Here is a 25,910-nt window from a genome sequence, read left to right on the forward strand (position 1 = left end):
TTAAAATTACTGCATAATTAGATTTAGTTGAATTTCACCATTAATTAGGCAGCCGCACTGCGGGGAGCCTTTGAAATCTGAGAAAATGGGAAAAATCATCTGAAGCACGTTTTTTAAACCCAACTTCAATAAATCCTGACAAGGCCTGCATTTCTCCGTGTATCTCTTTCCATTCTACAAAGCAAAGCGAAGCGCGCACGATCCCCAGGACCCACTAAAGTTTTAATTAAAAAATAAAATAAAATAAAATAAAACAAAATAGAAATAAAACCCATCTCCAGTTCCACATCCCGCTCGCTATCAGCGGCGGCGGTTACGGAGCGCCTCGAAACGTCCCCATTTCTCCCCTTCCCTTTTTCCTCCCTCTTTCACCCTATTTTTTTAATATTTTGCATTATTATTATTTTCGCTTTTTAAGGCACCTTCCCGAGGATCCCGCTGTCTCTGCAGGCTCAATCCCTAAATATAACACCCCGGGGTAGGTCTGACTCCGCTTCAATGGCCATTGAGCCGCGCTCGCACGGGGGAGATGCTTCCACAGGTCATTTACATGCAGATGGGATCCGAGCTCCGGGGGAAGATACCCCCGCCGGCCCCGGCCCCGCAGCCCCTTCCCGCCGGCCCCGGCCCGCCGACCCCCCGGAGGACGGGGAAGGGCGGGGGGTGGGGTGGGCGGGGGGTGTCCCTGCGCGGAAGGATGGGGGTGGGGGGGAGCCGGGGACACCCCGTTCCTCCGCGCCTATGCTCCGCGCTGCGCGGAGCGAGCAGGGCCGGGGACGCCATGTTGGCTGAGCTCATCGGACCCCGCGCTGCGCGGACTTTCCCACGCGTCGCCCCCCGCGGCCGCGCAGCGCTCCGCGCTTCCCCCCCCTCCTCCTCCTCCTCCTCCTCCTCCTCCTCCTCCCCCCCCGCCTTCCTCCCTCCCTCTCTCCCTCCCTTCCCTTCCCTCCCCTTCCCTTCCCCGGCCGCCGGCGGCGCGGCCCCACGGGCGAGCCCCGCGGGCTGCGGCGCTGCCCGGCCCCGCCAGCCCCACGGGCGGGCTGGCACCGCCCGCCAAGCGCCTCCTCTCGCCCCAACCCTCCGCTTTTGTCTGAACTTGGGAGAGCCGCCTCCTCTCCGCGCCCCCTCCGCGGTTTACCCCCCCCCCCCCCCGCCTCCGTGCCCCGCCGCCGCTCTCCCTGCGGGGTCGGGGAAGGTTTGGGAGAGCGGCGGTGGGGAGGGAAGAGGAGGAGGAGGAAGAGGAAGGGGGTGAGGGGGTTGAAGAAAACCTTTCCCGAGATGTGGGTTTGCACCGCGGGCGGCTCTGCAGCTTTTCGCTGTCGTTCCGGGTCGCCTTTGGGTCTTTCCCCTCCAGTCCCCGCGCCGGTGGCAGGGGCGGTGGGGAAGGAATAAAGCGAACTAAGATCAGATTAAAGGGAAAAAAAAAATAATAATAAAAGGGAGGGCTGGGAAAGGGGAGGGGGGGAACCGCAAGGAAAAAAAAATAAATTAGAGACTTAAAGGGAAAGAGTCGCCATGTTAGCAGCTTTTTTTTTTTTCCTTAAAAAAAAAAAAAAAGGATCTCCTCAATTCCACATAGAACAAGCTTCTCGATCCCAACCCTCCTCTTTTGTCCAATTCAATCTTTGGATAGATCTTTTGTTCTAACTCAGCATGAAAAGAAAAACTTTCTTTAAATGCTATAAACTTAAAACTAACTGAAGTCCCTAAACAAATCCTCCTCTGAGCATTCCAAACATATATACATGGGGCCTGTGTGTGTGTGTGTGTGTGCGTGCGTGTGTGTGTTTTTATTTAACCCTGGTGCATTTTCTGTTTACTATTATTCTCTGTGAACCAAAGCTTGCTGCAAGAAACTTATAAATACAGAGATAGCTTACAGGCTTTAAAACATAAAAAGCAGAGAATGTTTTGGATTTGAAAATCATAAATTATAATTTAATGCCAATAACAATTTACAACAAATGGTTGTTTACAATAAACTAACACAAAACAAACAAGTCAAGATCCTGTGTTCTTAGTAAGCATAAAAACTTCACACACACACACTCACATGGATAGCACTTGCAATAGAAAAAGCTAAATCTAGAGGTCAGCAATCCCCTGCAATAATAGTATATTTATATATTTATATATATTTATATATTTATAGAAAAGGAGCCATGATTCAGATGTAAAACTCTGCTCAAATTCACAGTCATACGCCCCTCTGCCCCCAGTACAGATGTGTCTAACTGGAACACACTAAAGATCAGGGTTTAATCGACTTTACAGAATGATCTCTCTCCCTCCCTCTCTCTCATTTTTTTTTGTGAAACCACAACATGGTGTAGTTACGTGTGGTAAAAAGGGAGAGGGGGAAGCCTCAGACAAGAACAAAATTGCAAGCTTTCACATACAAAGCATCTGCTATAGACCAAGGGGAGGACGGGTTGGGGGGGGGGGGAGAGGGAGAGAGGAGGAAAAAATAAAATAAAATAATAAATGACACGCACACGCACACACGAAACAAAATATCAACCCCTTGCAAAACCACATCATCTTGCCTTCCTTCAGATTTTGGTTTCTTTGCCTGCTCGGGATAGCACTAGGATTCCCAACTGGTGTGTCCGATCCTATGCCACTCGCCCAGGCAGGTCCCCACCGCCATCAGTGGGAGCGGTGCCCGCGCAAGGGCTGCAAGAGAGGGCCCTGGAGCGACACAGGGAAGATGCATGTACGCCTACGCATGTATGTATGCAAGTATACATACAGACACATAGCCCATATGGAAAATATAGAGATGACCCGTGGTCATGCTTTCACAGTCTAAGGTTAAAAAAAAAAAAAAAAAAAAAAAAATTCCACTTGAGAGTATATATACATTAAAAACCGACTCCTCAGTGCTAGAAGCTAAAGCCACTCCATTTGAAGACCTCTCAATGACAACGATAGATGACAACTACGGAGTATTATAAAAAATCACACATACTTAAAAGAAAACTCATTGCAAACAACTGACCTATATTTACAATACTGCTATTACCTTGCTTGAATGATCTTGTGCGCGTATGTCAGACATTTACAAAAGATTTTTCGCCCCATTCTGATCATAAAATAGATACTGATCTCCAGATTTCTAATACTTTTTCACAACAATACCTTTCCTACGCAGGCACTTAAGTGTGACAAAAATAAGGGCCTTTTTTTTCCAGAAAATCCATTTTTAATTAACAGGAGGATTAGATGAATGGGGGTTGATGGTTTACCATTTCAGCATAGTACTTCCTAAAACCAGAGATAAACCACGAACTTAAGTCCTCCACCCCCATCCCGGAATTAAACAGGTAAATACACTACAATACATCTGCTACAAACTTACTGTGACAAGTAAACAAATCAATCGCCTATGGACTTAAATGACTGCAAACTATAGAGAAGTAATGTGGTTTCTGAAAGACATTTATGACAGCCAAACAAGTTTCAGATATCAAATAATATTTTAATTTCTGAATACTTTCAATTTTCCTTGGAATATAACACACAAAGACTCGACCAAACAGTTCAGTTATTATAACTTTTACAGTATACAGAAATGTTGCACTTAAAAAAAAAAACCTTCAGTTTTTTTAAACACAAAACTGTAAACTCTAAGATACTGAATCAATCACGTTATCTATAAGTGCCAACAGTGTTATTTTGTCATGCTGATTTCAATGGTATTTTTTAAAAAGGGAAAATATCAACAATTATTATAATACAAAGGGCTTGCAAATATACAAACAGATAGAGGAGTTTAATAACAATTCATGATGAACTATGTGGAACCCAATTCAAATTACAAAAGTTCACTTTGCTTGTTTGTTTGCTTTTTAAAATCAAAACCGTAGTGTGTCTTGGACACAAATTCCTTCTACCTAGAATAAATCCCCACAGTTCATTTTCTGTCCGAAATATCAAAAAACCTAGATTGGGGGGTAGTTATGTGACACGTGTGGTTCATTCGGGTCTATATAATTATAGCTCTCTCAGCTTCAAGCTAGATTTTGGGTCACCACCTTAAGTGCGCTTCCATCATTGTGTTGTTGAGGGTTTGTTTTTTTTTTTTTGTTTTCCTTTCTTCCTATGATACTTTCGTGGACTCAGTTTTAATTCTTTCAGAACATATATTTTAAGGATACACAGTTTTTTATTTTTTTTTTTAAAGAAGCCAAGGTTATATCAAAAATTATTATAGAACCACAGAATAAACTGGTTTGAAACCAGAAAAATACAAAAAAGAACAGCTATAGGTACATAGACACATAGGACAATTAATAATTTGGAAAAAAAAGACTTACTTTCTTCCGTTCTGCTAATTTTCTCCAAATTTCCTTTAAATGCACTTTAAGCGAGATTTTTTAAAAAGTTTACCCCAAAAAAAAGAAAAAAAAGAAGAAAAAAGAAAAAAAGAAAAAGCCCACCATCGGTTCTTTTCTTCTTCTTTCTCTTTTTTCTTTCTTTCTTTTTTCTTTCTCTCTTTTTTATTTTTTACAAAAAATGATAAGTAGCAAGTTTGTGTTTTTTTTCTGAACGACACGGGAGTTTTTAATGCATTCTGTAAAAGTTCATTTGACAGTCTCTTTTTTTTTTTTTTTAATTCACAGTCCATTAATTTTTTTCCTGTCTTCTCTTAGCAAACTTGTAACATCCTTTTACATCCTTTCTTAGCAGAAGGAAATTTAAGAAACAACCAGAACCCAAATGTCATTTGCTTTCCTTTCGCTCTCTTTCATCTCCCTTCTCAATTTTAATTTTTTTTTTTTAATTTTCTTTTTTTTCTCTCTCGGATATTTTATTGAATGGACATATAAGGCCAGTTAAAACTGCTGCCAGACAGTAACATATCCCTGATTAGGGTTTCTATGGGGGTTTTACCTACCAAACGGACGAAAAACAATTGCTCTATGACAGAAGAGGAGACAGTGCGAAGGGAGGGGAGACGTAGTAATAGCTTCCCGAATCGTGTTGGCTGGTTGGGATACTGGCTCCTAACATACTCTTCCAAAGCACACTGTGACTTCTCCTGTAAACTTTCAACATGGGCTACATCAGAGAGACCACAGGCATCTAGAAGAAAGTGTATTAAAAAAAAAAAAAAAAAAGAAAGAAAAGAAAAAAAAAAGAAAACAATCATCAGATTAAAAAGTTTTTTTTTTTCCAAAAAATTTTTTGATTTGATTTTTTTTTTTTTTTTTTACTGCTAGAATTATGTGTAGATCGTGCGCCATCACCTCGCCCCCCAGAGTTTAAGTAGGTTTTACCAAAAGGGACAATCTCTCTCTTTCTGTGTGTGTGTGTTTGTGTTTCTCTCTCTTCTGGAGGGTCTCCTGTAGGATTGAGAATCTCCAGGATTCGGGATTTCTAATGGCACGACAGACCTGAGGGGTTGACAAGGAGGTGCTCGCCAAGCGTAATTTCGTATATCTATATTTTTAGGGAGAAAGGCTGGGGGGGTGGGGAAGGCTTGAGTCGAAAGGGGGGAAAGGGAGCCACTATTTCTCCCCCCCTTGGAAAATAATTGGGGAGAGGCTAACCATGTGATGAGAAGGAATACTAATAACTGTGATAGAAATCATAATAATAACAAAAAACTGGCCCAGCCAAAGATAATGGCGCCCCGGATCCAGCAACAGATTCTCCCCCAAAGAAGACAACGCGTTTTTCTTCAGTCTTTGAAACTGATTTAAGTGGCCCTTTAAAACTGATCTTGTCAGTTTAGCCTATTCAGAGGCAGCCATGCAAACTGTGATCTCTCTGTTCATTTGAGCTGTTTCTTTTCCCCCCTCTTTTCTTTTCTCTTTCTTTCTTCCCCCCCCTCCACTCCCCCCTCTTTTTTTTTCCTCCTCTTCTTCTTTTTAAACCTAAAGGCCCTTACAAGAAGAAAACTCCCTGATAGGGTCTGGACATTTTTTTTTCTTTTTTTTCCTGATACGCTAAAATACAATAAGTTCCCTTTAAATCAGAGACGTCTGTGCTGAAAGAGCACAGGTTGTGACCTGACCTCCCTGTGGCTTTCCTAGGCACAGGGCTAACACATGCATATTCTGCGAGTCATTAGAACCCAGATTTTTTTTTTTTTTCTCTTAAAAGAGGCTGCAGCAAACATTATATGCATCTATGTGCGTCTGCTTTACATCAGGGAGCGTTATTGGGGTGCTGCAGGAGCTGCACGCATCACCCTATTTTTTATTATTTTTTTTTTTTTTTGCATGCGGCTATCTTCCCCAGAATCAGATAACAAGAAACGTTTATCTAGTTGGGAGGCAATTTACACGCCAGGCCTCACATTTTGAAAATAGTAATAAATTAAACAGTTGCGACAGGATCGGACGATTGTTTTCTCAGAAGGCTAAAAAAAAAAAAAAAAAAAGTAAAAAAAAAAAAAAAAGTGATTGGGGAGAAAAGGCAGGATTGGAAATAAACTCCTCGGTGTGGGTGTGAGCTGGCCAGGGGCTGGGGAGGGATGTGAGCGTGTGTGGGATCCTCGCTGAGCGTTTGAGCGAGGGAGAGGAAAAATGCATCCTAGAAAACGATAGAAAAATAAAATAAGCGCCCCACGTCCACCCCTTCCCACTCGGGATCCCTCTCTCCCTGTGGCTAGATGCGCCCCGCTCATTGATCACCTTAGGACTTTAGCACGAGTAATTTGGGGGGTTGGGGGGGAGGAAAAAAAAAAAAAAAAGAGAAGTTTTTTATGTGTAAAGCAATAATATATAAAAGGAAGTTTAGGTCACGACCCAGAACCTGGACAAAGTCCAGAAAATGACTTCGTTCCCCAGACCCCCTTTAACACAACAAGGAACGGATTGTGAGCCCTTCTTTTCCCACATAAACTACATTTTTTTCCTGTTTCCTGATATCAGGCTTTAAAAAACTCCGATGAGTAATTATTTTACAGGTCCTGCTTCCATTCATATGTTTATCGCGTGGCCACTTTCCCAAGCTTTCCAATGAGTTACAGGAGAAATATATGTATTTTTAAACTTAATCCCCGAACTTCTAGGGCTCCAGCACATTGGGTTGCCGATGCAGCTTTAAAGTTAGCAATCTGAGATAACGTATTGCACAAATTAGCGAGCAGATTTTTTTTTTTTTTACCCCTCAAAAAAAAAAAAAAAATTTAGCCTCCAGAGTTAATATCAGGTTTATTACTCACCCAGGTTAAACTCTAGTGCAAGCTAATTAGATTTCACAACGCACTCAATTATTGCTTTATAACTCAGGCACTATTTCTAGGCAGCAAAAGTTGACACATATTTCCCCCCCCCCCCCGCTTTGATTATCTAAGAAACACCTCGAGGTCTTTTCCTCGGGAGAGGCATGGTTGTGCCACCCCGGAATTACACTGCGGAGCGGCAGCTTCAGTCTCCTCTTACTTTTTCATACTATCCCTGTCTACTTATGGTAATGATCTTTTCGCACCCGCTCCTCGCTTTGGACTCTGCGGTTCCTGCTGGGTACAAATGCAAACTTTTCCCCTTCGCTTAAATGACACAGAACTGCTCACTGCCACATTCTGTTTAAATCAGAGACAGCTCTTTGGAAAGTTGATTTATTTTATTTTATGGGATAGCAGGGAACATATTTTAAACTCAGCTTTGCGCATTTAACTTTTTTTTTTTTTTTTTAATTCAATTTTTAATCCTGCAGGGCTTTTTTCCTTTCCTGGCTGCCCATAAAATGATCCTCTTTTTAAAGTGGTTTCACTGATAGGACGGCTTGTATTTAACAACATCAAACAGATTTTGCTGCTGTTCGGATGCGTGTCATTAAATGCAACAACCCAGAGCTATACTGTTAAATAAAATATTATTTTCAATGGGAAAGGCGCAGTCTCTCGTGGCGAATGGGTGCCTCTCCCCGAGCCCCCTGTTTCCCCATCCCCAGCATTATTCCACTAGGACTGGGGTGCGTTTTGGTTGTCTTTTTGTGTGTGTGTGTGTGTGTTTTATTTAATTTTTTTTTTAATTTTTTTTTTTTTTAATTTTGCATTCCCTCGAAGATGGGATGCTCAGATCCGAGGCCCTGAAGAGGAAACCACAGGGCACCGTTTCCTACAAGGAAAGAGACCGCGCTGGTTCTCGGGGAGGGCGGGGGCGGGAGCGGTGATGGGGTGCAGGCAATAACACTTTGCAAGAGCAAACAGTTCTCAGGGGGGGTCGGGGCGGGGGAGGAAGGAAAAAGGAAGAGCAAAGAAACGCTGCCTACCTGAGGTGAAGAGGACTATGGCCTTTAAACAGCTATATTCTGCAGAGTCGACATGCAATGCTTTCAGTTTTTCTACTTGCTCTTGGAAGATTCGTATGTGGTCCATAAAGGCGACCACTCGGTCAGCAGACATTGGCGAAGCGTGGAGGCCAGCAGCTGCCAGGAGCGGAGCTACGTGGAGGGGCATGGAGCACTGGGCAGCGTTGAGGACAAACAACTCGCTCCAGGTCAGCCTCAGGAGGGCCACCTGGTCTGTGATCTGGAGGTCTGGGAAGAAGGGGATATTCCTGGCCCACTCCACCGCGCTGAAGAGCATCCTAGCTGCCAGTTCACAAATGTTCTCGATGCCCATGATGTTGTTGGGTTGCATGCACTGACTGCCAAAGCGGGAGGTGGGGTAGGGCTCTGCTCTCAGAAGAAGGGAGATATATCCGGATAGGTAGGAATGGCAGTTGAGAGGGTCCCCGTTTGTCAAGGCGAACTGACCATGAGTTGGCTGTGTGGGTGGCATTCTGCCCCTCTGGACCGCTGCAGTAAATAAAGAAGAAACTACAGCTATTAATATCTGAATTGCGACCATCGGTTCAAATACAGCCTGCTTTGTGTGCTTGTGCGTGCCTGTGTGACACCGAACCAACTCAGCTGAAGGGGGAACAGGCAATTTCTTTTTTTTTTTTTTTTTTTTTTCCAGCCAGAGTTCGGCCCGTACCCCGTTTTAAGGCTCCGCGGGTTCCCGGGTCAAGTAAAAGCAACGATAAAAGCTGAGCGATGCTGTCCGCTCGGCCAGGACTGCCTGAAGGAGCCCGAGATTCCCACTTCCCAAAACACACCACAATTCAGTTATTTCCCCCCTACACACACACTCAACCCCCTCCACCGCCACCCCTCCTTCAAGAGATGCAGGATACGTCTTTGTGTGCCCGGGTATTTTTCGTCGTTACACCTAAAACAGCTTATTGATTTGAGGCTGGGAGAGCGGGATGGGGTGGGAGAAGGGGGGGGAAGAGAGGGAAGAAACACTTCAGTTCAAAATCCCCGGCGCTGGTCCCACACGCGTTTCTCGCCCACTGAATATATTGTTGCTGCTGTTATTATATCCCCCCCCACCCCCCCCGCAGCCTCCCCTTATTAAAAAATATCAAAGGAGGCGAGATCACCCCACAACATCCCCAGCAGGTCCCCCGGCGAGGCTGGGGGTATTATCCAAAGGCACCTTCCTCAGCTGCCCATGGAAAGTGGGCCTTTCATTTTGTTAATAAATTTACACGGTGACAGCGAGAGAAAAAGGAGCGAGGAAAAGGGCTCAGAGGCAGAGAGACGGCAAGAAGGGAGAACGCCTAAAAATGTGCTTGATTTATATTTGTTATCGCCCGTATTACAAGGTTAGTTACTCTTGCAGAAACACAAAGAGAGGAGCCCAGCAAGTCCCAAGCCCCCTAACCCTTAACCTACATAGCAGCGTCCAGACACAGAGCACGCACTGGAAAACTGCAGGCTCACATTTCTCGTCTAATTTTATATCACAAAGACTCGACTTGCAGAGACCCGAGCACCCCACACTTACTTCTGGGCTGCTTCTTCCACGCACACCCCCCCCCCCCGCCTCCCCGTCCCTTCTACCCCCCTCCTGCCTCTCCCGGAGGGACGAGAAAATAGGAGGAAGAAGAGAAAAGTGAGATAATAACAATCGGGAAAGGCAGGCACACGGCACTATATATATATATATATACATACATACACACACACACGCGCGGATATGTGTGTGTATATGTATTTTTAAAGGAGGAAAAATCCGTCTGGGAATCCACAGTGGAGTGCTGTAGAGCCTCGGTAGGGTGAGTCCCATTGTAATAGTAATTTGAACCGCCTGTGTAAAATTGCAATCTAAGGCAGGGTGCTGGGGGATATATATATATGTGTGTTTGTGTGTGTTGCATCTCGTGAGGCTCCGTGTGTGTGTGTACACACACGCACAGAGACACACACACGCACACACACGCAGAGCTGCTCGGGGGACGGGGGGGAACGCTGAACATGCAGGAGGAAACATGAAGGAAAAGTAACCACACGTCAGGATAATCATCTCGCTCCTAAGCAGCGTGAAACTAAAAATCCACTTCCAATAAACCTCCATCAGCAAAATCAAAACAAACACAAATCAATTACGAGTGCAGGAGAAAGCATGCAAGAGCCCCTGCCTCCCCTGCCCACCCTCTCCAACACCTCTTTTCTTTCCTTACGAGAAAGTTGCTGTCTGTTTATTCGGGGGGTGGGAGGGAAGGGGGGGGGTGGGGAGAGGAAAGGTTCTGGTTGGGTTTGGGGAGAGAAGTTAAAAATAATAAGAGGAATAATTAAAAAAAAAAACAAAACAAAACAACAAACCAAAACCAAAAACCAAAACGCAGCGAGTGAAAAAAAATTGCAAAACAAATGAAATCCCAATACCTTCCCGTCTCATGCCAACTTTGAGGCATTTTTTGAGGCGGCAGTACTGACACTGATTGCGGTGGTGCTGGTCAATGGGACAGTTCCTGTTGGCACGACAAGTGTAGCTGAGATTCCTCCTTACACTCCGCTTGAAGAAACTCTTGCAACCCTCGCAGGTAAACTGGCCATAATGTTTGCCACTAGACTTGTCCCCACAAACCACACATTCAATGTGCTGCTGCTGCTGCTGTTTGTCTCCTTGGTTCTGCTGGCTTGGCGGGTTGGTCTGGGCTGGCGTGCTGGGAGGGCCCCCGGGCCCCGGGGTCTGAGGGGTGTGCGGGGCCCCGGCCGGAGGTCCCTGCACCGGCGGGGCTTGCGAAGGCTGCGTTCCCTGAGCTCCGGGCACATCGTCCTGGGGGTCTCGCCACGCACCGACTACCATTGCCATATCTATTGGACACCGTTGCCAAACTTCCTGTTCCCCCTTTATTTTCAAAGTTTGTTTGCTTTGCTTTTCAGATCAGCTTTGCAACAGCAGTCAGTCTTTTTTTTTTTTTCCTCCCCTCTCTCTCTCTCTCTCTTTCCCCCTCTCTCTTTTGTTGTTTTGCCTTTTTTTTTTTTTTTTTTTCAGGAGGGTCGGCGTGGGGGGGATCTCCCGGTACCGGCGAAGGTGCAGAAGCACGGGGCGATGGAGGTGTGTGTGCGGGGGGGCGAGTTGCGAGTCGATTGTCTGGGCTCCAGGAGAGCAAAGTAAAGGGGTGGTGGGGGTGGGGGAGAGAGGGGGAGAGAGAGAGAGAGAGAGGAGGAAAAAAAAAAAAAAATCTCTTCAAAGATCTCCCTCTCTCTCTCTTAGAGCTGATCTGCAGCAGAGTAGTTGAAGGAGGAGAGGCGGGTGTCTGGGGGCCAGGTCCAGGGAAGCTCGCAGTCAGCCATTCAGGAAAGCCATCAAAATAAGAATGAATAAAAGGTTAAAGATTACACACACAGCGGAAAAAAACACGCACAGCTGAGGAGACTTTTCTCGGCGCGGAGAGCGGACGGTCTCGCCGTAGTTTTTGGAAGTCCAGCTTGCAGCAGCAACATCAACTGCGATCGCTTTGTTTTTGTGGGCTGGTGGTGGTTGGGTTGGTTGGTTGCCTTTCCTTTTTTTTTTTTTTTTTTTTCCTCCTCTTTCCTCCTCTCTCTCTCTCTGCTCTGTCTCTCCTCCTCCCTCCTTCGCTCGCTTTAATTCTTCCTCTCCGCCGCTCCGCCCGGGCGCTGCTCTCTGTTCTCTCTCTCTCTCTCTCCCTCTTTTTGGCTCGGGGGTGGTGGTGGTGGTGGGGGGGGGCTGGCTGTTGGGTTTGGTTTTTTTTTTTTCCTCCTCCTCCTCCTCCTCCTTTCCTCGCTTTTTTATTATTATTATTATTATTAATAATAATAATTAGTATGATTGTTTATTTGTTCCTCCTCGCCGTCCCCGCCGCGCTGTGCCCCGCTCTCGCCGCGCTCCGCCGCTCCTCCCCGCTGCTGCCGCCGCCGCCGATGCCGCCGCCGCCGCCGCTCCCCGGTGCCGCTCCTCCCCGGTGCCGCTCCCCGCCGCCGCTCCCGCCGCCGCCGCGCTGCCTTATGCTGCTTCTGCCGCCTCGCAAGTGGGCTCTCGCCTCCGCGCCGCCGGTGCTCACGGCGCGGGCGGAGAAGGGGGGGGGGGGGGGGAGGGGGGCGGCGGGGCGGGAGAAGGGGGGGGGGTGTGGGGAGGGAGGGAGGGAGGGAAGGAGTCAACTCGCCAGCGCAGCGCCCAGCCAGCCACGGTGATAAAAGGGGGGGGGGGGGGAAGGAGGAGGAGGAGGAGGAGGGAGCGAGGGAAGGATCACAACCCAGCGCGCAGCATCACCCTCGATGGGAAGGGAAAAGGGGAGGGGGGGGCTCTCCCCGCGGTGATTCCCCCCCCCCCCCCCCGAAAAGAGGTGCCCCCCCCCGTCTTTCCTCCACGGCGGGGCGGGGCGACCGAGTGGCGAGCGACCGCGCGCGCGCGCCCCCCGCTCGCCCCGCCGGGCGGGAGAGTGAACTTTGACACGGCTTTGCCGCGCGCGCGCGCGCGCTCGCGTCGCCATGGCGACACCCCCCCCCTTTCCTCCCCCCCCCCCGGCCCCGCCCCTTATAAGGGCAAAACCTCCCCCCCCCCGCCGTTCACCACCACCAACCCCGGGCCGGCGCTTGACTGGCCAGGAGAGAGCTGTGGCCCCGCCCCTCCCCGCCCCTCATTGGGCCGCGGCGCCCCTTGCGCGGCCCCTGCCATGGCCGCCGCCGCCGCCCGCGCGGTCCTAGAGCCGCCCGCCGCCGGCACCGGGGCGTCCCCCCGTGCACGCCGCCCCGCGCTCCGCTCGCCCTTTGCTCCTCGCCCCGCTGCCCCGTCGTGTCCCCCCCCGCCTCACCTCCACCCCCGCCACCGCCGGCGGGGCGAGGGGTTAAGGCCAGCCCGGCGAGAGGGGAGCGGAGCGCCGCCGCCTCACCTGCGGCCGCCCGGGGGTCGTGATGGGGGGGAGGTAGCGGGGACGGCGGGTGAAAATCGGCAAATTGATGCTAAAATGAGGTAAAACTCCACCGAATAAAAGAAAAGCGAGTGTCGTCGCCGCGGGGAGGGGAGCGGCCGCCGTCTCCCCGTCGGGCTGCGCAGGTACGCGGGGTCCCGGCCGCCGGGGTCCCGCCGGGGTCGGCGCGGCACCCCACGGTCTCACCCCGGGCTGACCGGCGGGGGCCGGGGCCGGCGACACCTGCGGCCGACCCGGCTCACACACAGCGTCCCCGGCGCTCCGGCTCCGGCTGCTCGCACCGTGTGCCCGGTCGCCGGCGGGGTAACGGGGCACCGCCGCTCCTCCCGGCCGAAGGGACGGCGGTTCCACGCAAGACACCGTCCACCCCGTCCCCGCAGCGCGATGCGGGGGGAAAAACCCTGGAAAAACCCCGAAAAAAACACGCCACGCCGCTCCGCGGAGCGGGACACCCGCATCTTTTCCCGGGCAGCCTCCACGGCACCGCTACATCGCTCTTCTCGACCCCTTTCACTTAATTTTGGGGTGGTTTTTTTTCGGGTCACACGGTGACACAAGCCCTGTGCTACAGCGGGAGCACCGCTAAATAGGTAACCGACCCAAGTACGCGGGGACAGCCCTGTATTTCCCGCTGAATTCGGCTACCGGGCAGCGGAACGGGGGCTCGGGGTTCATCTCCCGGTGCAAATGGCCAAAAGACACTCGAACAGGCGAAAGGACGCAGAGATAAAAATAGAAAACATGTTAAAATAGACGGATAAATGCCCGCCCGGCCGATTCCTCCTCTGCAAACACACGCGTGTGTGTGTACGGTCGCATTCGAGCCGGTGACCGAGCACGGACGTGGGGACACAGACCTGTGCGCAACCCTGTAAGGGATTAATTGCCCCTCACCTCCTCACACACACTTTTTCATGTTGCCACATGCACACCTCCTCCCCCCACCCCCCCATCCTGCCGCAGAAATAATATATGTGGCTAAAGCCTCAGGTGCTGAGATGATTGGAAAGTTGTAAAAAGCACCCAGACTTGACAGTGTCCTGCTTGGAAACCTGGTGTGTTAAAGACCCCACGGACCAAGATGTTCTGCGGCTCAATTTCAAAGACAAGGCTGCAGCATTCCCATTGATCCTGACGGAGGAAAAATAACCTTTCCCCGAAACAGGGACCAGGAGGGACTGGAAAGGCAGAAGTGGGGAATGGAATCTTTCCCCGTTAAAATGTGGGGAACTGCCTTATGATTTCCGAATAACCCAGAGCCGAGGAGGTCACCTTTCGGCGAGGGTGGGAGAAAGTGGGGGTTCAAAATGCGGAATAGTCACAGATTGTTGCTGATGTTGAATTTCCTGAGGGGGGGGGGGGGGGGAACCAAAACCAAAACCAAAAAACCCAAACAAAACCCCAACCAACACCAACCCAACACCAGCCTTTCCTGTCTCGAATCTGAGAAAGTAAACAGGATTAATTCGCCATATGAAAAAACATTAACGCCGTCTTAACAAACGCAGAAATCAGAAGGGAAAGCGGTTTAAACAGGACGTACAATATTAATAGTTTGAACGTATGATCGTAAAAATGAAAAGCCATTGATATACGCTTAAAAGCCGCCGTATACGCTGATTGCTCAAGCATTAATGAAGAATGCCCCAGATTAACTATTTGCTCTTCGAGGGATGCAGCGATATAACTATCTATTAGCACCATTAGATGCTTTGCTATTTATTTGAAAACACCCCTGCGAGTGGGTTAAGGCAGAACAGATGAATGTAAAAATGAACTGCAGCTAATTTCGCTAAATAGTACTCGAAACCTGAGCGCCTCGCAAAGAAGGGGGAGATTCTCAACTGTCCTTCTCTGAGCTTAATGACAATAGAAATGCCCTGTTTTAAAAGTAAGACCGTATTGGTTTTCCAAATAAACAAATGCATCCCTCCTGCCATTTTACTGCAGATGTAAATTTATTTTAATGAGAGGGAATGGAAGGATTTATTTTGCTAAAATAGAGTTGGGGATAGAGCCGGTGTAAATCTTCAGGTTTAAAAAAAAAAGAGGGGGAAGGAGGGGGAAGCTGCTTTCCTGCCAGAAAGCTGCCTAACAGTCCTCTAATTCTTTCTAGATTAAATCGCAATATGAATACAGCATCGAACAAATACCGAGTTTCGCTCTGAACTCAGTGGAAAGCAGTTACGTCTAACAGAATTCAATGAATTCCTCTTCTCCCTCAATGTAGTATGTGTGTGTTTTTCTCTTCCACCACACTGAAGTTCCATGAATAGGGAAAGTGGCTCCTATTGTGTGCCTCTGAACTTCCAAGTCAATGCAATTTTTAACCACTGGCTTGTGGTACTTTGAAAATCACCAGGGGCTGTCAGAGTTGGGTCCTCTGAAAAATTTACAGTGCTAAATCAGAGCATATGCTGTGAGAGAGGAAAAAAAATTGCTTAAGATTGGAGCAAGTACAGTATCTGGCTGCCCCCTAGTGTAAGTCTCTTATCTGCCTAAAATTCAACTTTAAAAGAAAAGGATCTCTTAAAGGGAAACGACTTTTGGCTCACGTATGCATACGAGAATGAAACTTCTGTACATTTTAATCTGATTAATTCCTAAGGATTTAAAATTAATTGGCTTGGGCACTCCTAGACCGGACTATAAGATTTCTGCATCAGGGTTTCTGCGAGCGCTGTACTGAATAGGTATTTTTAAGGGATAGTGGTAAGGGATGGCGGGGGTGGTGGTGGGGAATCCTGTTTTGTGATTTTTTTTTTTTTTTTAAAACGAGGAACCGTGCCTAGCATGCTGTTGTCAGAGCAAAACACTTTTGCTGCTTAAAGTCAGATCTACGTCTTTTGCAATAATACTTAAAAAAAAAAAAAAGAAAAAAAAAAGAAAGGATAAATAATTGCCTTAAAGCCTCAGCCGAACTGCCAACCACACCTTCGGATGGTGAGTATATTCCAGCTTCTTTCCATTGTACTTGCTTAGCCAGAGAAGGGACCGGAGGGGGAGAGGGGATCTCGGCGCTATACCTTCACCACCGACCTCTTTTTCTTTTTTTTTTCTTTTCTTTTTTTTCTCCCCCCCCCCCCCCCCCCGCCCCGAAATAAATGCTGCCAGCTGCACACGGCGACACAATTCCGTGTAGTTTAATACCTATCACTTAAGTTAAGAGACTTGTTCCCCCCCCCCGGCCACCCCCTCCCTCCCCACCAGGTCAGTCCGCCGCTGCCCCCCCCCCCCAGCAGCCCGGAGCCCGGGCAGGGGAGGCTGCGACCGGGCTCTGCTCCTGGACGCTGCTTTGGAAATGACTTTGAGGCGTTTTGCCTCCCCACCTCGGACCTGGAAGCCGATTCCGGTCGTTGGGGTTTTGCTGGCTTGTTTGTTTGTTTGCTGCTTGCTTTATTTAGCTAAAGGACGTGCTAACTGATGGTGCTGCAATTACACATACTTGGGTCTCCCCCCCTCCCCTCTTCCCCTCCTTAGAGCAACCCACGTAACCTTAGAAACGATCGTTTAAGACGTACGTTAGCTAACATTTGCTTTTTTGGATTTTTTGTTTTCCTTAAAAGAGAAACACAAGAATCACAACACATTGCCCGAAAAAAGTGTAAAAGAAGAAGAAAAAAAACTATAAGTAAACATACCAAAACCATATTTGCCTTGTTCAAGGTCCCAAATCGCTTGCATCTTCCTTTTTCTACCTCTCCTTTAGTTTGGCAGGTGAAACAAACAAACAAAAAAAAAATAATCAGACCGCTGTTTGCCCCCCAGAAAGATGTGCCTTGGGTAATTAAAGAGAAGTCTCCTTCTTGGTGTTTATCTAAGCGATTGTGCAAACTGATAAAAAAAAAAAAAAAGAGAGAGAGAGAAAAAAAAAAAGTAAAGTTACAGCCTTCAGGGGGAAAAAAAAGGAGGCAAGGTGAAGGGAATAGATTTCCCACAACCTAAAGGGAAGTGCTTTCGATGTATTATTAGCGATCAGCCTTGGGAGAGAGGAAAAAAAAATCCTGAACACACTCTAACTTTACACAGACAAGATTTCAGGGGGGGCTTTGTACATAGCTGCTTAGGAATGTGCGCCTCGCCTTTAAGAAAAAATCCCCAAGCCCAAGGTAGGAGATGTCTTTGAGTGATCCTTGTCTCTCATTTCATTCCTTAGAAGGAAGAGCGTCTCGCTACACCTTGTTTGGAGCTGGAAAGGCGAGACTTAAAAAAAAAAAAAAAAAAAAAAAAAAAGAAAAATTGTTCACAACCCACCCTTCCAATTGGGGAGAAAAAAAAAAAATAAGAGAGGGAAATCTCCTAACTTAATGACTGAGGGGGTAGGATGGATGCGACCGATTTCAGCTCCCCCCCCCCCCTCCCCCCTTTTCCCCCTCCCCTCTCCCCGGCAAGGGAAAAAAAAAAAAAAAAAGGAAAAGAAAAAAAAAATCCAACCGCAAACAACTAGAGGCTGAACTATCAACACATGCACCGAAGGGGAAAAAATATATAGTGTCCTGTGTAGGGTCGGCAGGGAACGCAAGCACACGCTAAAGCAAGTTGGGAAAGAATCCGAGCTAATCAGCAATCTCTTTCTTTCTCTCTCCTTCTCTCCCTCTCCCCCTCTCTCTCTCTTTCACTGCCCCTGAGATCCCGGCTCCAAAGAGGTACTCCACATTTTTTCATTACCAAAAATCCGTTGCAATAATCATTTGTTGCTAATTGAAACCCTTGGAGACATTTTTCCCCACCCCCTTCACAAACATGGCAACTTTTAGACATGGGAAGCACGTTTAGTTTTATTTTATTAAAAAAAAAAAAATAATAATACGGTTAGGAGGAGGCTGAGTGCTTCACCCACGAGAAATATCAGCTCGTCAGCCCCCTTCCCCGGGGGGCGGGGGGGGACGGGGACGGGACCCCAGTACAGTGAGGGCTTGGGAAAATTTGGAATACATTATACCGCCTTTGGCAGGAGAATACTCTCCAACTAATGGATTCCTGCTCCTTTTTGTGTGTGTGTGTGTATCAGTGTGGGGGGTTTCTGGAAAGAGGGGTGGTGGTCGTGGTGGTGGGGAGCCGAGCTTTTATTTTAAGAAACTGTTAGGGTAAGAAGTGTGTCATACTTGACAAATGGAACAAACGCTCTTCCATTTCTTGCTTGTCCTTGCCTTAAAACAGGAATTAAGTTAACCACAGTGCTGCATGTTAATTGCATGTTTACTGGGCTAATGAAAATTACAAAAGGGTTTTGCCACCTCGATCAGTGATGAAAAAGTATGAAGGCGATTGTCATTGCAGCCTTCGGGGAGGGCCGGGGCGGGGAGCGGCGGGGGGGGGCCGGGCACGAACAATATTGATCAGAAGAAGGATAAATCTTTTAACTGCTCGTTAATACCATAAATATGGTCTACACAAGTTTCCACTCTTGTTAAGTCTAATCAGTACATGGAAGATGGAGACAGAGCCCACTTGAATGAATTTTTATTATTGCCAGAGGGGTATTTGCATCTGTGGGCTCTCTCTCCTCCTCACTTTGTGCCCCCTCCCCCCCCCCAGCTCCAAAATCCCCCCTTTGCCGAGGAGGATCGTGAAGGTGCGCAGAAAGCATAGGAGACAAATTCCAGCTTTTTGTCCTTTCTCTCCTTTTCCAAAAGCTCCTTTTCTTTAAAGCTGAACGGGTCGTGGTGGGGAAAGCCTAAAGGGGGAAGACCCCTGCCTCCCCCCCCCCCCCCCCCCCGTTTATTCCTGAGATCCGTGGATGAAAGGATGACCTAGTAATTCAGTTTGATGATAACCATTTTCATGCTTGAAAACAAACTGCCAAATTAAACCTAAATGGAGAGATCAGTGGGAAAGGTAGTGGGAGCAGGGCATTTCGAGATGCCCCCCCAACCTCCCCGACTGGGATTGTTTGGCAAAAGGAGGAGGGAAAGGCAATTAAATAGACTAAGGATGATTTAAATCCCAACCAAAAATAATTCCAGGGAGAAGTTTCCCCCCTCCGGTGTTGCCCAGCCCTGGATTTGAAAACTTTGGCCCAACTTGTGGCGATAGCTACAACTTTGCTCCGCAGGGGTCAGAGGTGAGGGCTATTTTAACCCTAAAAGCCTGCGAGTGACCAAGGTTGAGGCTGGGCTCGCAGCACTAATAGCCATAATTACCTCCTCCCCTTCCAGGGACATTCCTCGCAGCAGCAATGTTAGACGCCGAATTGAAGAAAATCCTGGAGCTGAACATATCTTGGGGGGTAAATAACAGCAATATGAAGGAATTTCAGAGTTCTCCCTTTTGCTTGGGGGGATTGAAGCCCTTTTTTTTTTTTCTTTTTTTTTTTTTTCCTCCTTTTTTCCCCCCTTGCCAGCATTCCCAAGGCGCTGGGTCTTTGTCTTAGAAGGAATGGAGTGTCTGAATGGTGTGAAAGGGACAGAGAGGGTCGCTTCAAATCGATTTTACTTGTCCTCTCTGTCTTTTCGGATCAACGCCCTTCAATGGACACATAGGTGCTCTTTCAACCAAAAACTTGTGCAACATTTTCTGCCTGTATTGGTGCTAAATACAATAAATGCTGGGCAGATTTTTTTTCTTTCTTCCCAAAGCAGAAAGCACCCTAATTAAATTGTTTTATATGGACAGTCAGGACAGACCAATTAAGTATGCATTAGTATAAAGATATATTCGAGAGATAAGCGCTCTATAGGAGCCCTGTCTAGGCAAGGTGTGTAAAGTGTCCTCTCGAAGGGAGGCTGTAAGCAGGGTTTCATATGGATTTTTCCCCTCCATTGCCTCCTATACTCGAGTAACGGACTGAATAAGTTAGCGAAAAGCCATTAGTGAAAGTGGTTTCTAAACAAAGTTAACAGGTGGATGTAGCTGGCTTTAGGTTTGAATAAGACTCGCACATCCATAATACACGTATAATACACGGCCATATATTTATGCGGCACGTAATGTACATTTACAGAGAGAAACGCCTGCGACCTATAGGTTGTGCGCGAATGCACACACACACACACACACACACACACACGGAAATAAAATAAATCCCTGGGCACTTCCGCAGGCTGCAGCACAGGGTGTGAGTGAGCACACCCCCCCCTGCCCCCCCCCCGCACATTACAGATATAACTGTGTATCTATTGTGTATAGGCACCCAGCCCTGCATCAAAGGCAGACACACGCACACCAGGCGTAGCTGTCTCGCCTGGGTGTGCTGCACAGGCAGCTCCAGCGGCGGGCACACGGCGTACAGTCCTGGGGTAATTACAAGTGGAAATATTTCCTATTCGAGGCATAGGCTTTCCCAGGAGTGAAATAACAGATCAGGATAAAACATACACATACACACACACGAACTTCTCTTTCTGTCCGTTTTATCACCCTGGGAAAGCTCTCGTGTACGGTTAACCACAGGAACCGGGCTTTAAGCTCTTCCCCATTTCCATTATTATTATTTTATTTTTTCTTCACTGCAGATTTTCCACGTCGTTCAAAAAAAATAACAAAAGCGAAAAACCAAACCACCCTAAACAGACAAACAAACAAAAAAAGCCATCAGCCCCCAGCCCTGCCTCAGCCTGATCCTGGGGCAGGCAGAGCTGCGGGATGCGATGAGGAGGAGGAGGAGGAGGGAGGTGGGCTGGAAGTTGCTGGGGCACCCTCCATCCCTGGGCACTTCGTCACCCACCCGCCGAGGCAGAGCTGTGGGAGCGGGTCCAGCGCCCGCAGATGCTGCAGAGTGGGACCGGGCAGTCGCCCCTTTATCGCGACATTGCACCGCAGAGGCAGGACAGGGTTTTGCTGGAGGGGCCGGGGAAGAGGGGACAGGGGGGTGAAGGGATGCGGAGCAACCGTGAGCCGGCTGCCCGGCGTGATACTCATTTTCCACCAGCGCTTTGGAATTGTTAGCCCATCAAAGGGAGATGGGAGACGGGGAAAAATAAGCCATTCCTTGCTTAGGTGCTTTAATGTCACGGTAAGCAGGTTAGAAACAGACGTTTTTAAAGCCTCGATTTCTCTTTACTGGTTACCTTCGAGGATAAATCATAACAGACTGTATGGGGGGCAAAGAATTCATCTAAAGGAGATCTCAGCAAGTCACTACCCGGACAATAGTCCACCTCCTGTTGGGTTGTGTATTGATCAGGAGAGGAGCTGAAGATGTCGCCACACTAAATATTTACTGATCACACACAAATAGCCGGGACTTGAACGATTTTCTCCTGTGAGGAGAGCAGAGAGAGAAGGGTAAATCATTTTATTAGTGTGTATAAAGCAAAGAGCACACTCTGGCTTGGAGTGTTTTAAGATGTGTCTTCAGCTGGATGAAAAGAGTTAGGGAAATCGATATGGAGTGATTAGACGAGCCAGTCGTGTCAAAGAGAGAGGCTGTGAATTTCATGGATTTGGTTATACCGGGAGGGGGAAAAAATATGGAGAGATTAAAGGGAGGAACCCATTGTAGCAGAGCCAATGAAAAAATAATATCTAATCAGACCCGGCAAAGGTAGGGACGGGATAAGACCCACATTTCTAAAGAATCACATCAGCTGGAGAGGGATCAGGGACACAGACGAAAGAGGCAAACGGGGGGAGAGCAGGCGAGTAGGAGCCTCGAAATGCTACAGAGCAAATCCAGGAGAGGCAGAGAAAAAGTCGCCTCTGTAGAGCAATGCTGAGAGACCACGAAAATGGGGACAAAAGACCCAGGAGCGAGGGGAAGGCGAGGGCTGGAGGAAACGGGCGCCTGGCTTCGAGGTGGAGTTGAGAGGTCTCCAGCCCCGGGTGCCCACCAGGCAGGGAGGTTTCTAGCAGCAGAAGCGAGGGCACAGCCAGTTCAGATGCGAGGGGTTTAAATCCTTCTCCTACAAGTTTGTTCTCCCCTCTCCTCCTTCCCCCCCACCCCCAAGCAAATGTGGTGAGTAAAATGGATTTTAGCGTTTAACCACCTCATTTTATCCACGTAATGACAAGGCTCGCAATATGTAATCTACAGATTACTGCCGTTCGAGGGTGACCACAAATGACATAAAAATAAAAATCAGCGTTTCTGCAAATGACAAAATGGCTAAAACCAAGCCGTGTTTTTAAGTGTGGAAGTTGGGGAGCTGCTGCTGCTGCAGGATTTTGTCGGTCATAGGGAGCGATTCGGCCGTGGCTCAGGTACAGCCCTGGGGTGTCTCGGCGGGTTAAGGAGAGCTTTGCTGGAGACACGCAAATGCCTAAGTGCCAAAGGGCAGAAAGCTGGGACCAGGGCAGTGCTCTGCCCAGCGACGTTAAAATACATTCTTTAGGGGTGCTCAGGATTTTTTTTTTTTTTCCTTTCTTTTGCCTCGAATCAGTGATGTTTGGGCCGTGCTCAAACGCTGCCTCCTCTCTGGGTATTTTTTCTCCAGCAGAAAATAGGATGCGACTGCAGAGAACTAAGTCAAAGGGGCGAGAGAAAGTTTGAGCCGCGCTTTAAATGATGCTGATTGCTGGGAGGGAGGGAAGACATCTAAAGCCAGGAACGGAGAAGTAAACCCGATGTGAAAACAGCTTTTCACTTCTCCTCCAAGTGCTAATTTTGCTACTGTAAACAAACACTGAAGTTAGAAACAGCTGCAAATAGCCTGCCGGGCACCCAGGGTGGGGGGGTGGGGGGTGGGGAAATGACTTTTGGTCATCTCTCGGGCTGAATTTCACCCAAAACTTCGCTTTCTCCCGAAGCCGGTGGCTGATGCTGGTTTTAGTTGCGGAGAAAAGGGGTGTGTGTGGGGGGGAAATATAGGCATATTAAGCGCGTTTCATATGAGCCTATGGAGCGCAGGCAGCTCGGCTGGATCACTAATGCAACAGGAAACCTCGGGATAGACTCAGCCTAATTAACAGTTTTCCATAGCTGAAGCGATTTTTAAGAATCCCAGTGGATTAGCCCAATATGTTCAGGTGTGAGGCTACGAGGGCCTATAACTCCTTTCACTATAATCTTATAACCTCCTTACCTAATTCCTTAGATTGCAGATAGGAAGAGTCTGACCCCGGAGGTCGGAAAGAGCTTGGTTTCATTAACCCTTCCCTCCCCAGCGCTGCTCCAAGGTTAACTGCGCCAGGCTCTGCGTTTGGGGGAGGGAGGGCAGAAGAAAGGGATTTGCAAGAGGGGGTCGATCCGACGGTGGAGAGGGGGGAGGCTTAAAATGATTTCTGCTCCCTTCATTCCCCTCCCTTGAGCCAAAGGAAAAATGGAAATGGAACTTTTCTCTTTCCCATGCACCGGGAGGTACATAAACATAGAGATATTTGTGAGACAATTCATTCCCTTTACACCATTTCAGAGGTTCGTGGTTTTTTTCTTTTCTTTTTTTTTTTTTTTTTAATTTTTCTGACATTTCTTTTTTTTCAAACCTGGAGGGAATGAAACATTCTAGAAACGTCAGATACTGCAAAAAGCAAAGCAAGCCTCCATCTCTAGGACCAGCAGCAATCTCTTGAGCTTCTTGTCCATAGTAGAGCTGTAATCTTGAAAGAAAAAAAAAAATCCAGAAAAGCTTCTCAGACTGTATTTGCCTGGTAACACACCTGGTTTATATTTTAATAGGTAGTTACATTGTATTGATTCAGAGTACATCATTGATGTTGAAAGTTAATAACTCTCAAATTATATCTATCTGCCTACATACATAATTGCATACACAGTATAACACTGTAAGAATTTGCATTTTGCAGCACATTCTTTGTTCTTAAATCTTTTAACACATTGAATTGTTCCTTTGAAGAAAACGCTATTGAACCACATGTTTAAGGGAAAGATGCTTCTAAACTATATGTTTAAGCAATGAAATTGTTGAGTGAAATACAGGTTTCTTTGTATTTCACACAAACCTTGCCATACGCCAGTCTTAACCTATACATCTGAACCGCTTTTTTTTTTTTTTTTTTTCTTCTCCCAGTCAGAAGGCAGAAATATGTGAACTGCTGAGAGAGGTGGGTACTTTTTGGTAAGTATGTTTAGATACGATCTTCAGATACATTTATTGTACTTTCAAATTCTTTGGATACTAATTGAGCTAGCAAACAATATCCCAGCTGAACGTCTCAGCTCCTTCCCTATTTAACAAGCTCTTAATACAGAATTATATTGTAGCCATCCTTCCACTAAACAATATAGCTGAGGAGTCAGCAAAAAATAAAAAAAGTTAAAACCAAATTATAATTGCTGCCTTATAGCTGACTCCTCTTCCTTTCTGCAGTCCTAATGAACTCTTTAAAGGTTTTTTTTTATTATTATTTATTTCTGAGTGACAGATCAAAAATAATTAGCAGAATCAGAAGCTTGAAATAATGTGTTTCATACTGCTACTTATAATACTAGCCCAGCAGCTGTAAAAAGGAACCATTCCTTATTTATTCTGCTGTAGTTTATAAATACAGAAAGATAGATCCCTTTTTTTTCCCAGGGCCTGCCTCAGAGATGACATAAATAGGCATTGAACTATCAGGAAAAAAAAAAAAAGGAAAAAATGAAATAAAAGCGAAATAAACCCAAAACCCTGGACGGGAATAGAGACAGACCGGTAGATACATAACTGCATCTGAACAATGTTACGTACCACTTTAGGGGATGGTGAAAAGAAAAAGATCGCGTATTTATAACCTCATAATTACAATACATTCTTATCTCTTTCCTCTGAAAGGTTGCAGCTTTCTTGGAAATATTTTGAGTGCGTATTTTAAACTCCGTGTCCCAAGTGAAATTAAGATGGGCTGTTCTATCCAATAGTAAAATACTTGTTTGCAATTTAAGGTTTAAGTTTCAACCGCCTATCAGTCGCCGTATCATTTTCTTTATATTTTACCTCCTTACGTTTGGAGACTTTATTTAAAATGGTGCTAGTTTGCATAAAATTCTAATTTCTATTTCTAAGAAATCAATCAATATTATCCAAAACATTCCCCTGTGTTTGACTGAGGTAAATCGGATGCGAATTTTTCCCATTCAAAGGGTTAAAGCTAAACTGAAAACTTTAAAGCAAAGGGATACCAGAGAACAGTGAAAAACGGCACGTCTGCTCTCTCTTGACAAGCTTACATTATATCTCATGTAAGGAAGCACAAATTTTTGAATCTAAGACCAGTTTTAGTTTTTAATAGGAAATAATTACATGCAACTTTATTTCCAGAGAGAACGTCCCTTCCAGCTACAGTGTTTCGCTTTGATCTAAGTATTAACTGGTAATAAAATAACCATATTTTGGATCCTAAGCATATTGACGCTTAAAGGAATGTTATGCTTTCAATCAAATTCTAACTTCAGATTATCCAAAGGTATTCATCCTTCTTTTGTCAGAAACCAATTTGCTCTTTTACTCCTGCAGCTCCTCACACGTGTTTTAGTATATACTTTGTTATATTTTACAGTAGAATTCGCACTATCGAGGTGGAAAACCTTTAGGTGGAGCGAGATTATGTTCCAGCCTGGCAATTTGGGCCGTTTCTCATGCAGGTCCCCAGCCCAGCCCTTCTTTACACTTGTTGTACACCACCACCATCACTCATCTGCCGGGCCAACTACCGCGAACCTCTTCGCAGCAGTATTTTGTTTTCAATCTTCAGGTTTATTTATTTATTTTTAATTTTTTTTTTTTTTTTTTTTTTTTAAACCTGGAGAATCAATCATTTGGACCCATCCTGAACAATTAACCTCCCCTTTATATTACAGCCCCAAGTGCAGTACTTCATAAAGACATGAAAAGGACATCCCAGACAGCA

The 25,910-nt window shown here is 46.8% G+C and overlaps 1 protein-coding gene and 1 long non-coding RNA gene across 22 annotated transcripts in view; one reads left to right on the forward strand and one right to left on the reverse strand.

The window, feature by feature from the left end:
• Positions 1–3,460: 3,460 nt before the first annotated feature.
• On the reverse strand, positions 3,461–17,807 carry NR2F2 (nuclear receptor subfamily 2 group F member 2). Of its 2 annotated transcripts, none has more exons than XM_074602178.1 (3): positions 16,826–17,807; positions 8,230–8,757; positions 3,461–5,088 (listed from the first exon to the last, which is right to left on the reverse strand). In XM_074602178.1, exons 1-3 carry the CDS (start codon positions 16,866–16,868, stop codon positions 4,814–4,816), a joined length of 846 nt encoding a protein of 281 aa, XP_074458279.1. In that variant the 5' UTR covers positions 16,869–17,807; the 3' UTR covers positions 3,461–4,813. The 2 variants fall into 2 exon arrangements, with proteins under 2 accessions (XP_074458279.1, XP_074458278.1); XM_074602177.1 differs by lacking the exon at positions 16,826–17,807 and adding an exon at positions 10,675–12,445.
• The window catches only part of LOC141749087 (uncharacterized), a 36,633-nt gene continuing 26,260 nt past the window's right edge, over positions 15,538–25,910 (forward strand). For 16 of the 20 annotated variants that reach the window (XR_012589250.1, XR_012589245.1, XR_012589230.1 and 13 more), the window contains exons 1-2: positions 15,538–16,127; positions 24,092–24,125. This is a non-coding gene — a long non-coding RNA (uncharacterized LOC141749087). Of the gene's footprint in view, positions 16,128–24,091; positions 24,140–25,910 lie in introns of all 20 variants that reach the window. The other 4 variants (XR_012589231.1, XR_012589232.1, XR_012589239.1 and 1 more) reach the window with 4 other exon arrangements.

Source organism: Larus michahellis, chromosome 9 (genome assembly GCF_964199755.1).
Source record: "Larus michahellis chromosome 9, bLarMic1.1, whole genome shotgun sequence".
Taxonomy (NCBI): domain Eukaryota; kingdom Metazoa; phylum Chordata; class Aves; order Charadriiformes; family Laridae; genus Larus; species Larus michahellis.

Excerpts from the sequence above, each read along its gene's own strand:
- NR2F2 (XM_074602177.1), bottom strand. The coding sequence starts at position 11,104 with ATGGCAATGGTAGTCGGTGCGTGGCGAGACCCCCAGGACGATGTGCCC. Across the intron at positions 8,758-10,674 it reads AGTTGGCATGAGACGGGAAG|CGGTCCAGAGGGGCAGAATG; the intron begins GTATTGGGATTT and ends TATTTACTGCAG. Across the intron at positions 5,089-8,229 it reads CATAGTCCTCTTCACCTCAG|ATGCCTGTGGTCTCTCTGAT; the intron begins GTAGGCAGCGTT and ends ACTTTCTTCTAG.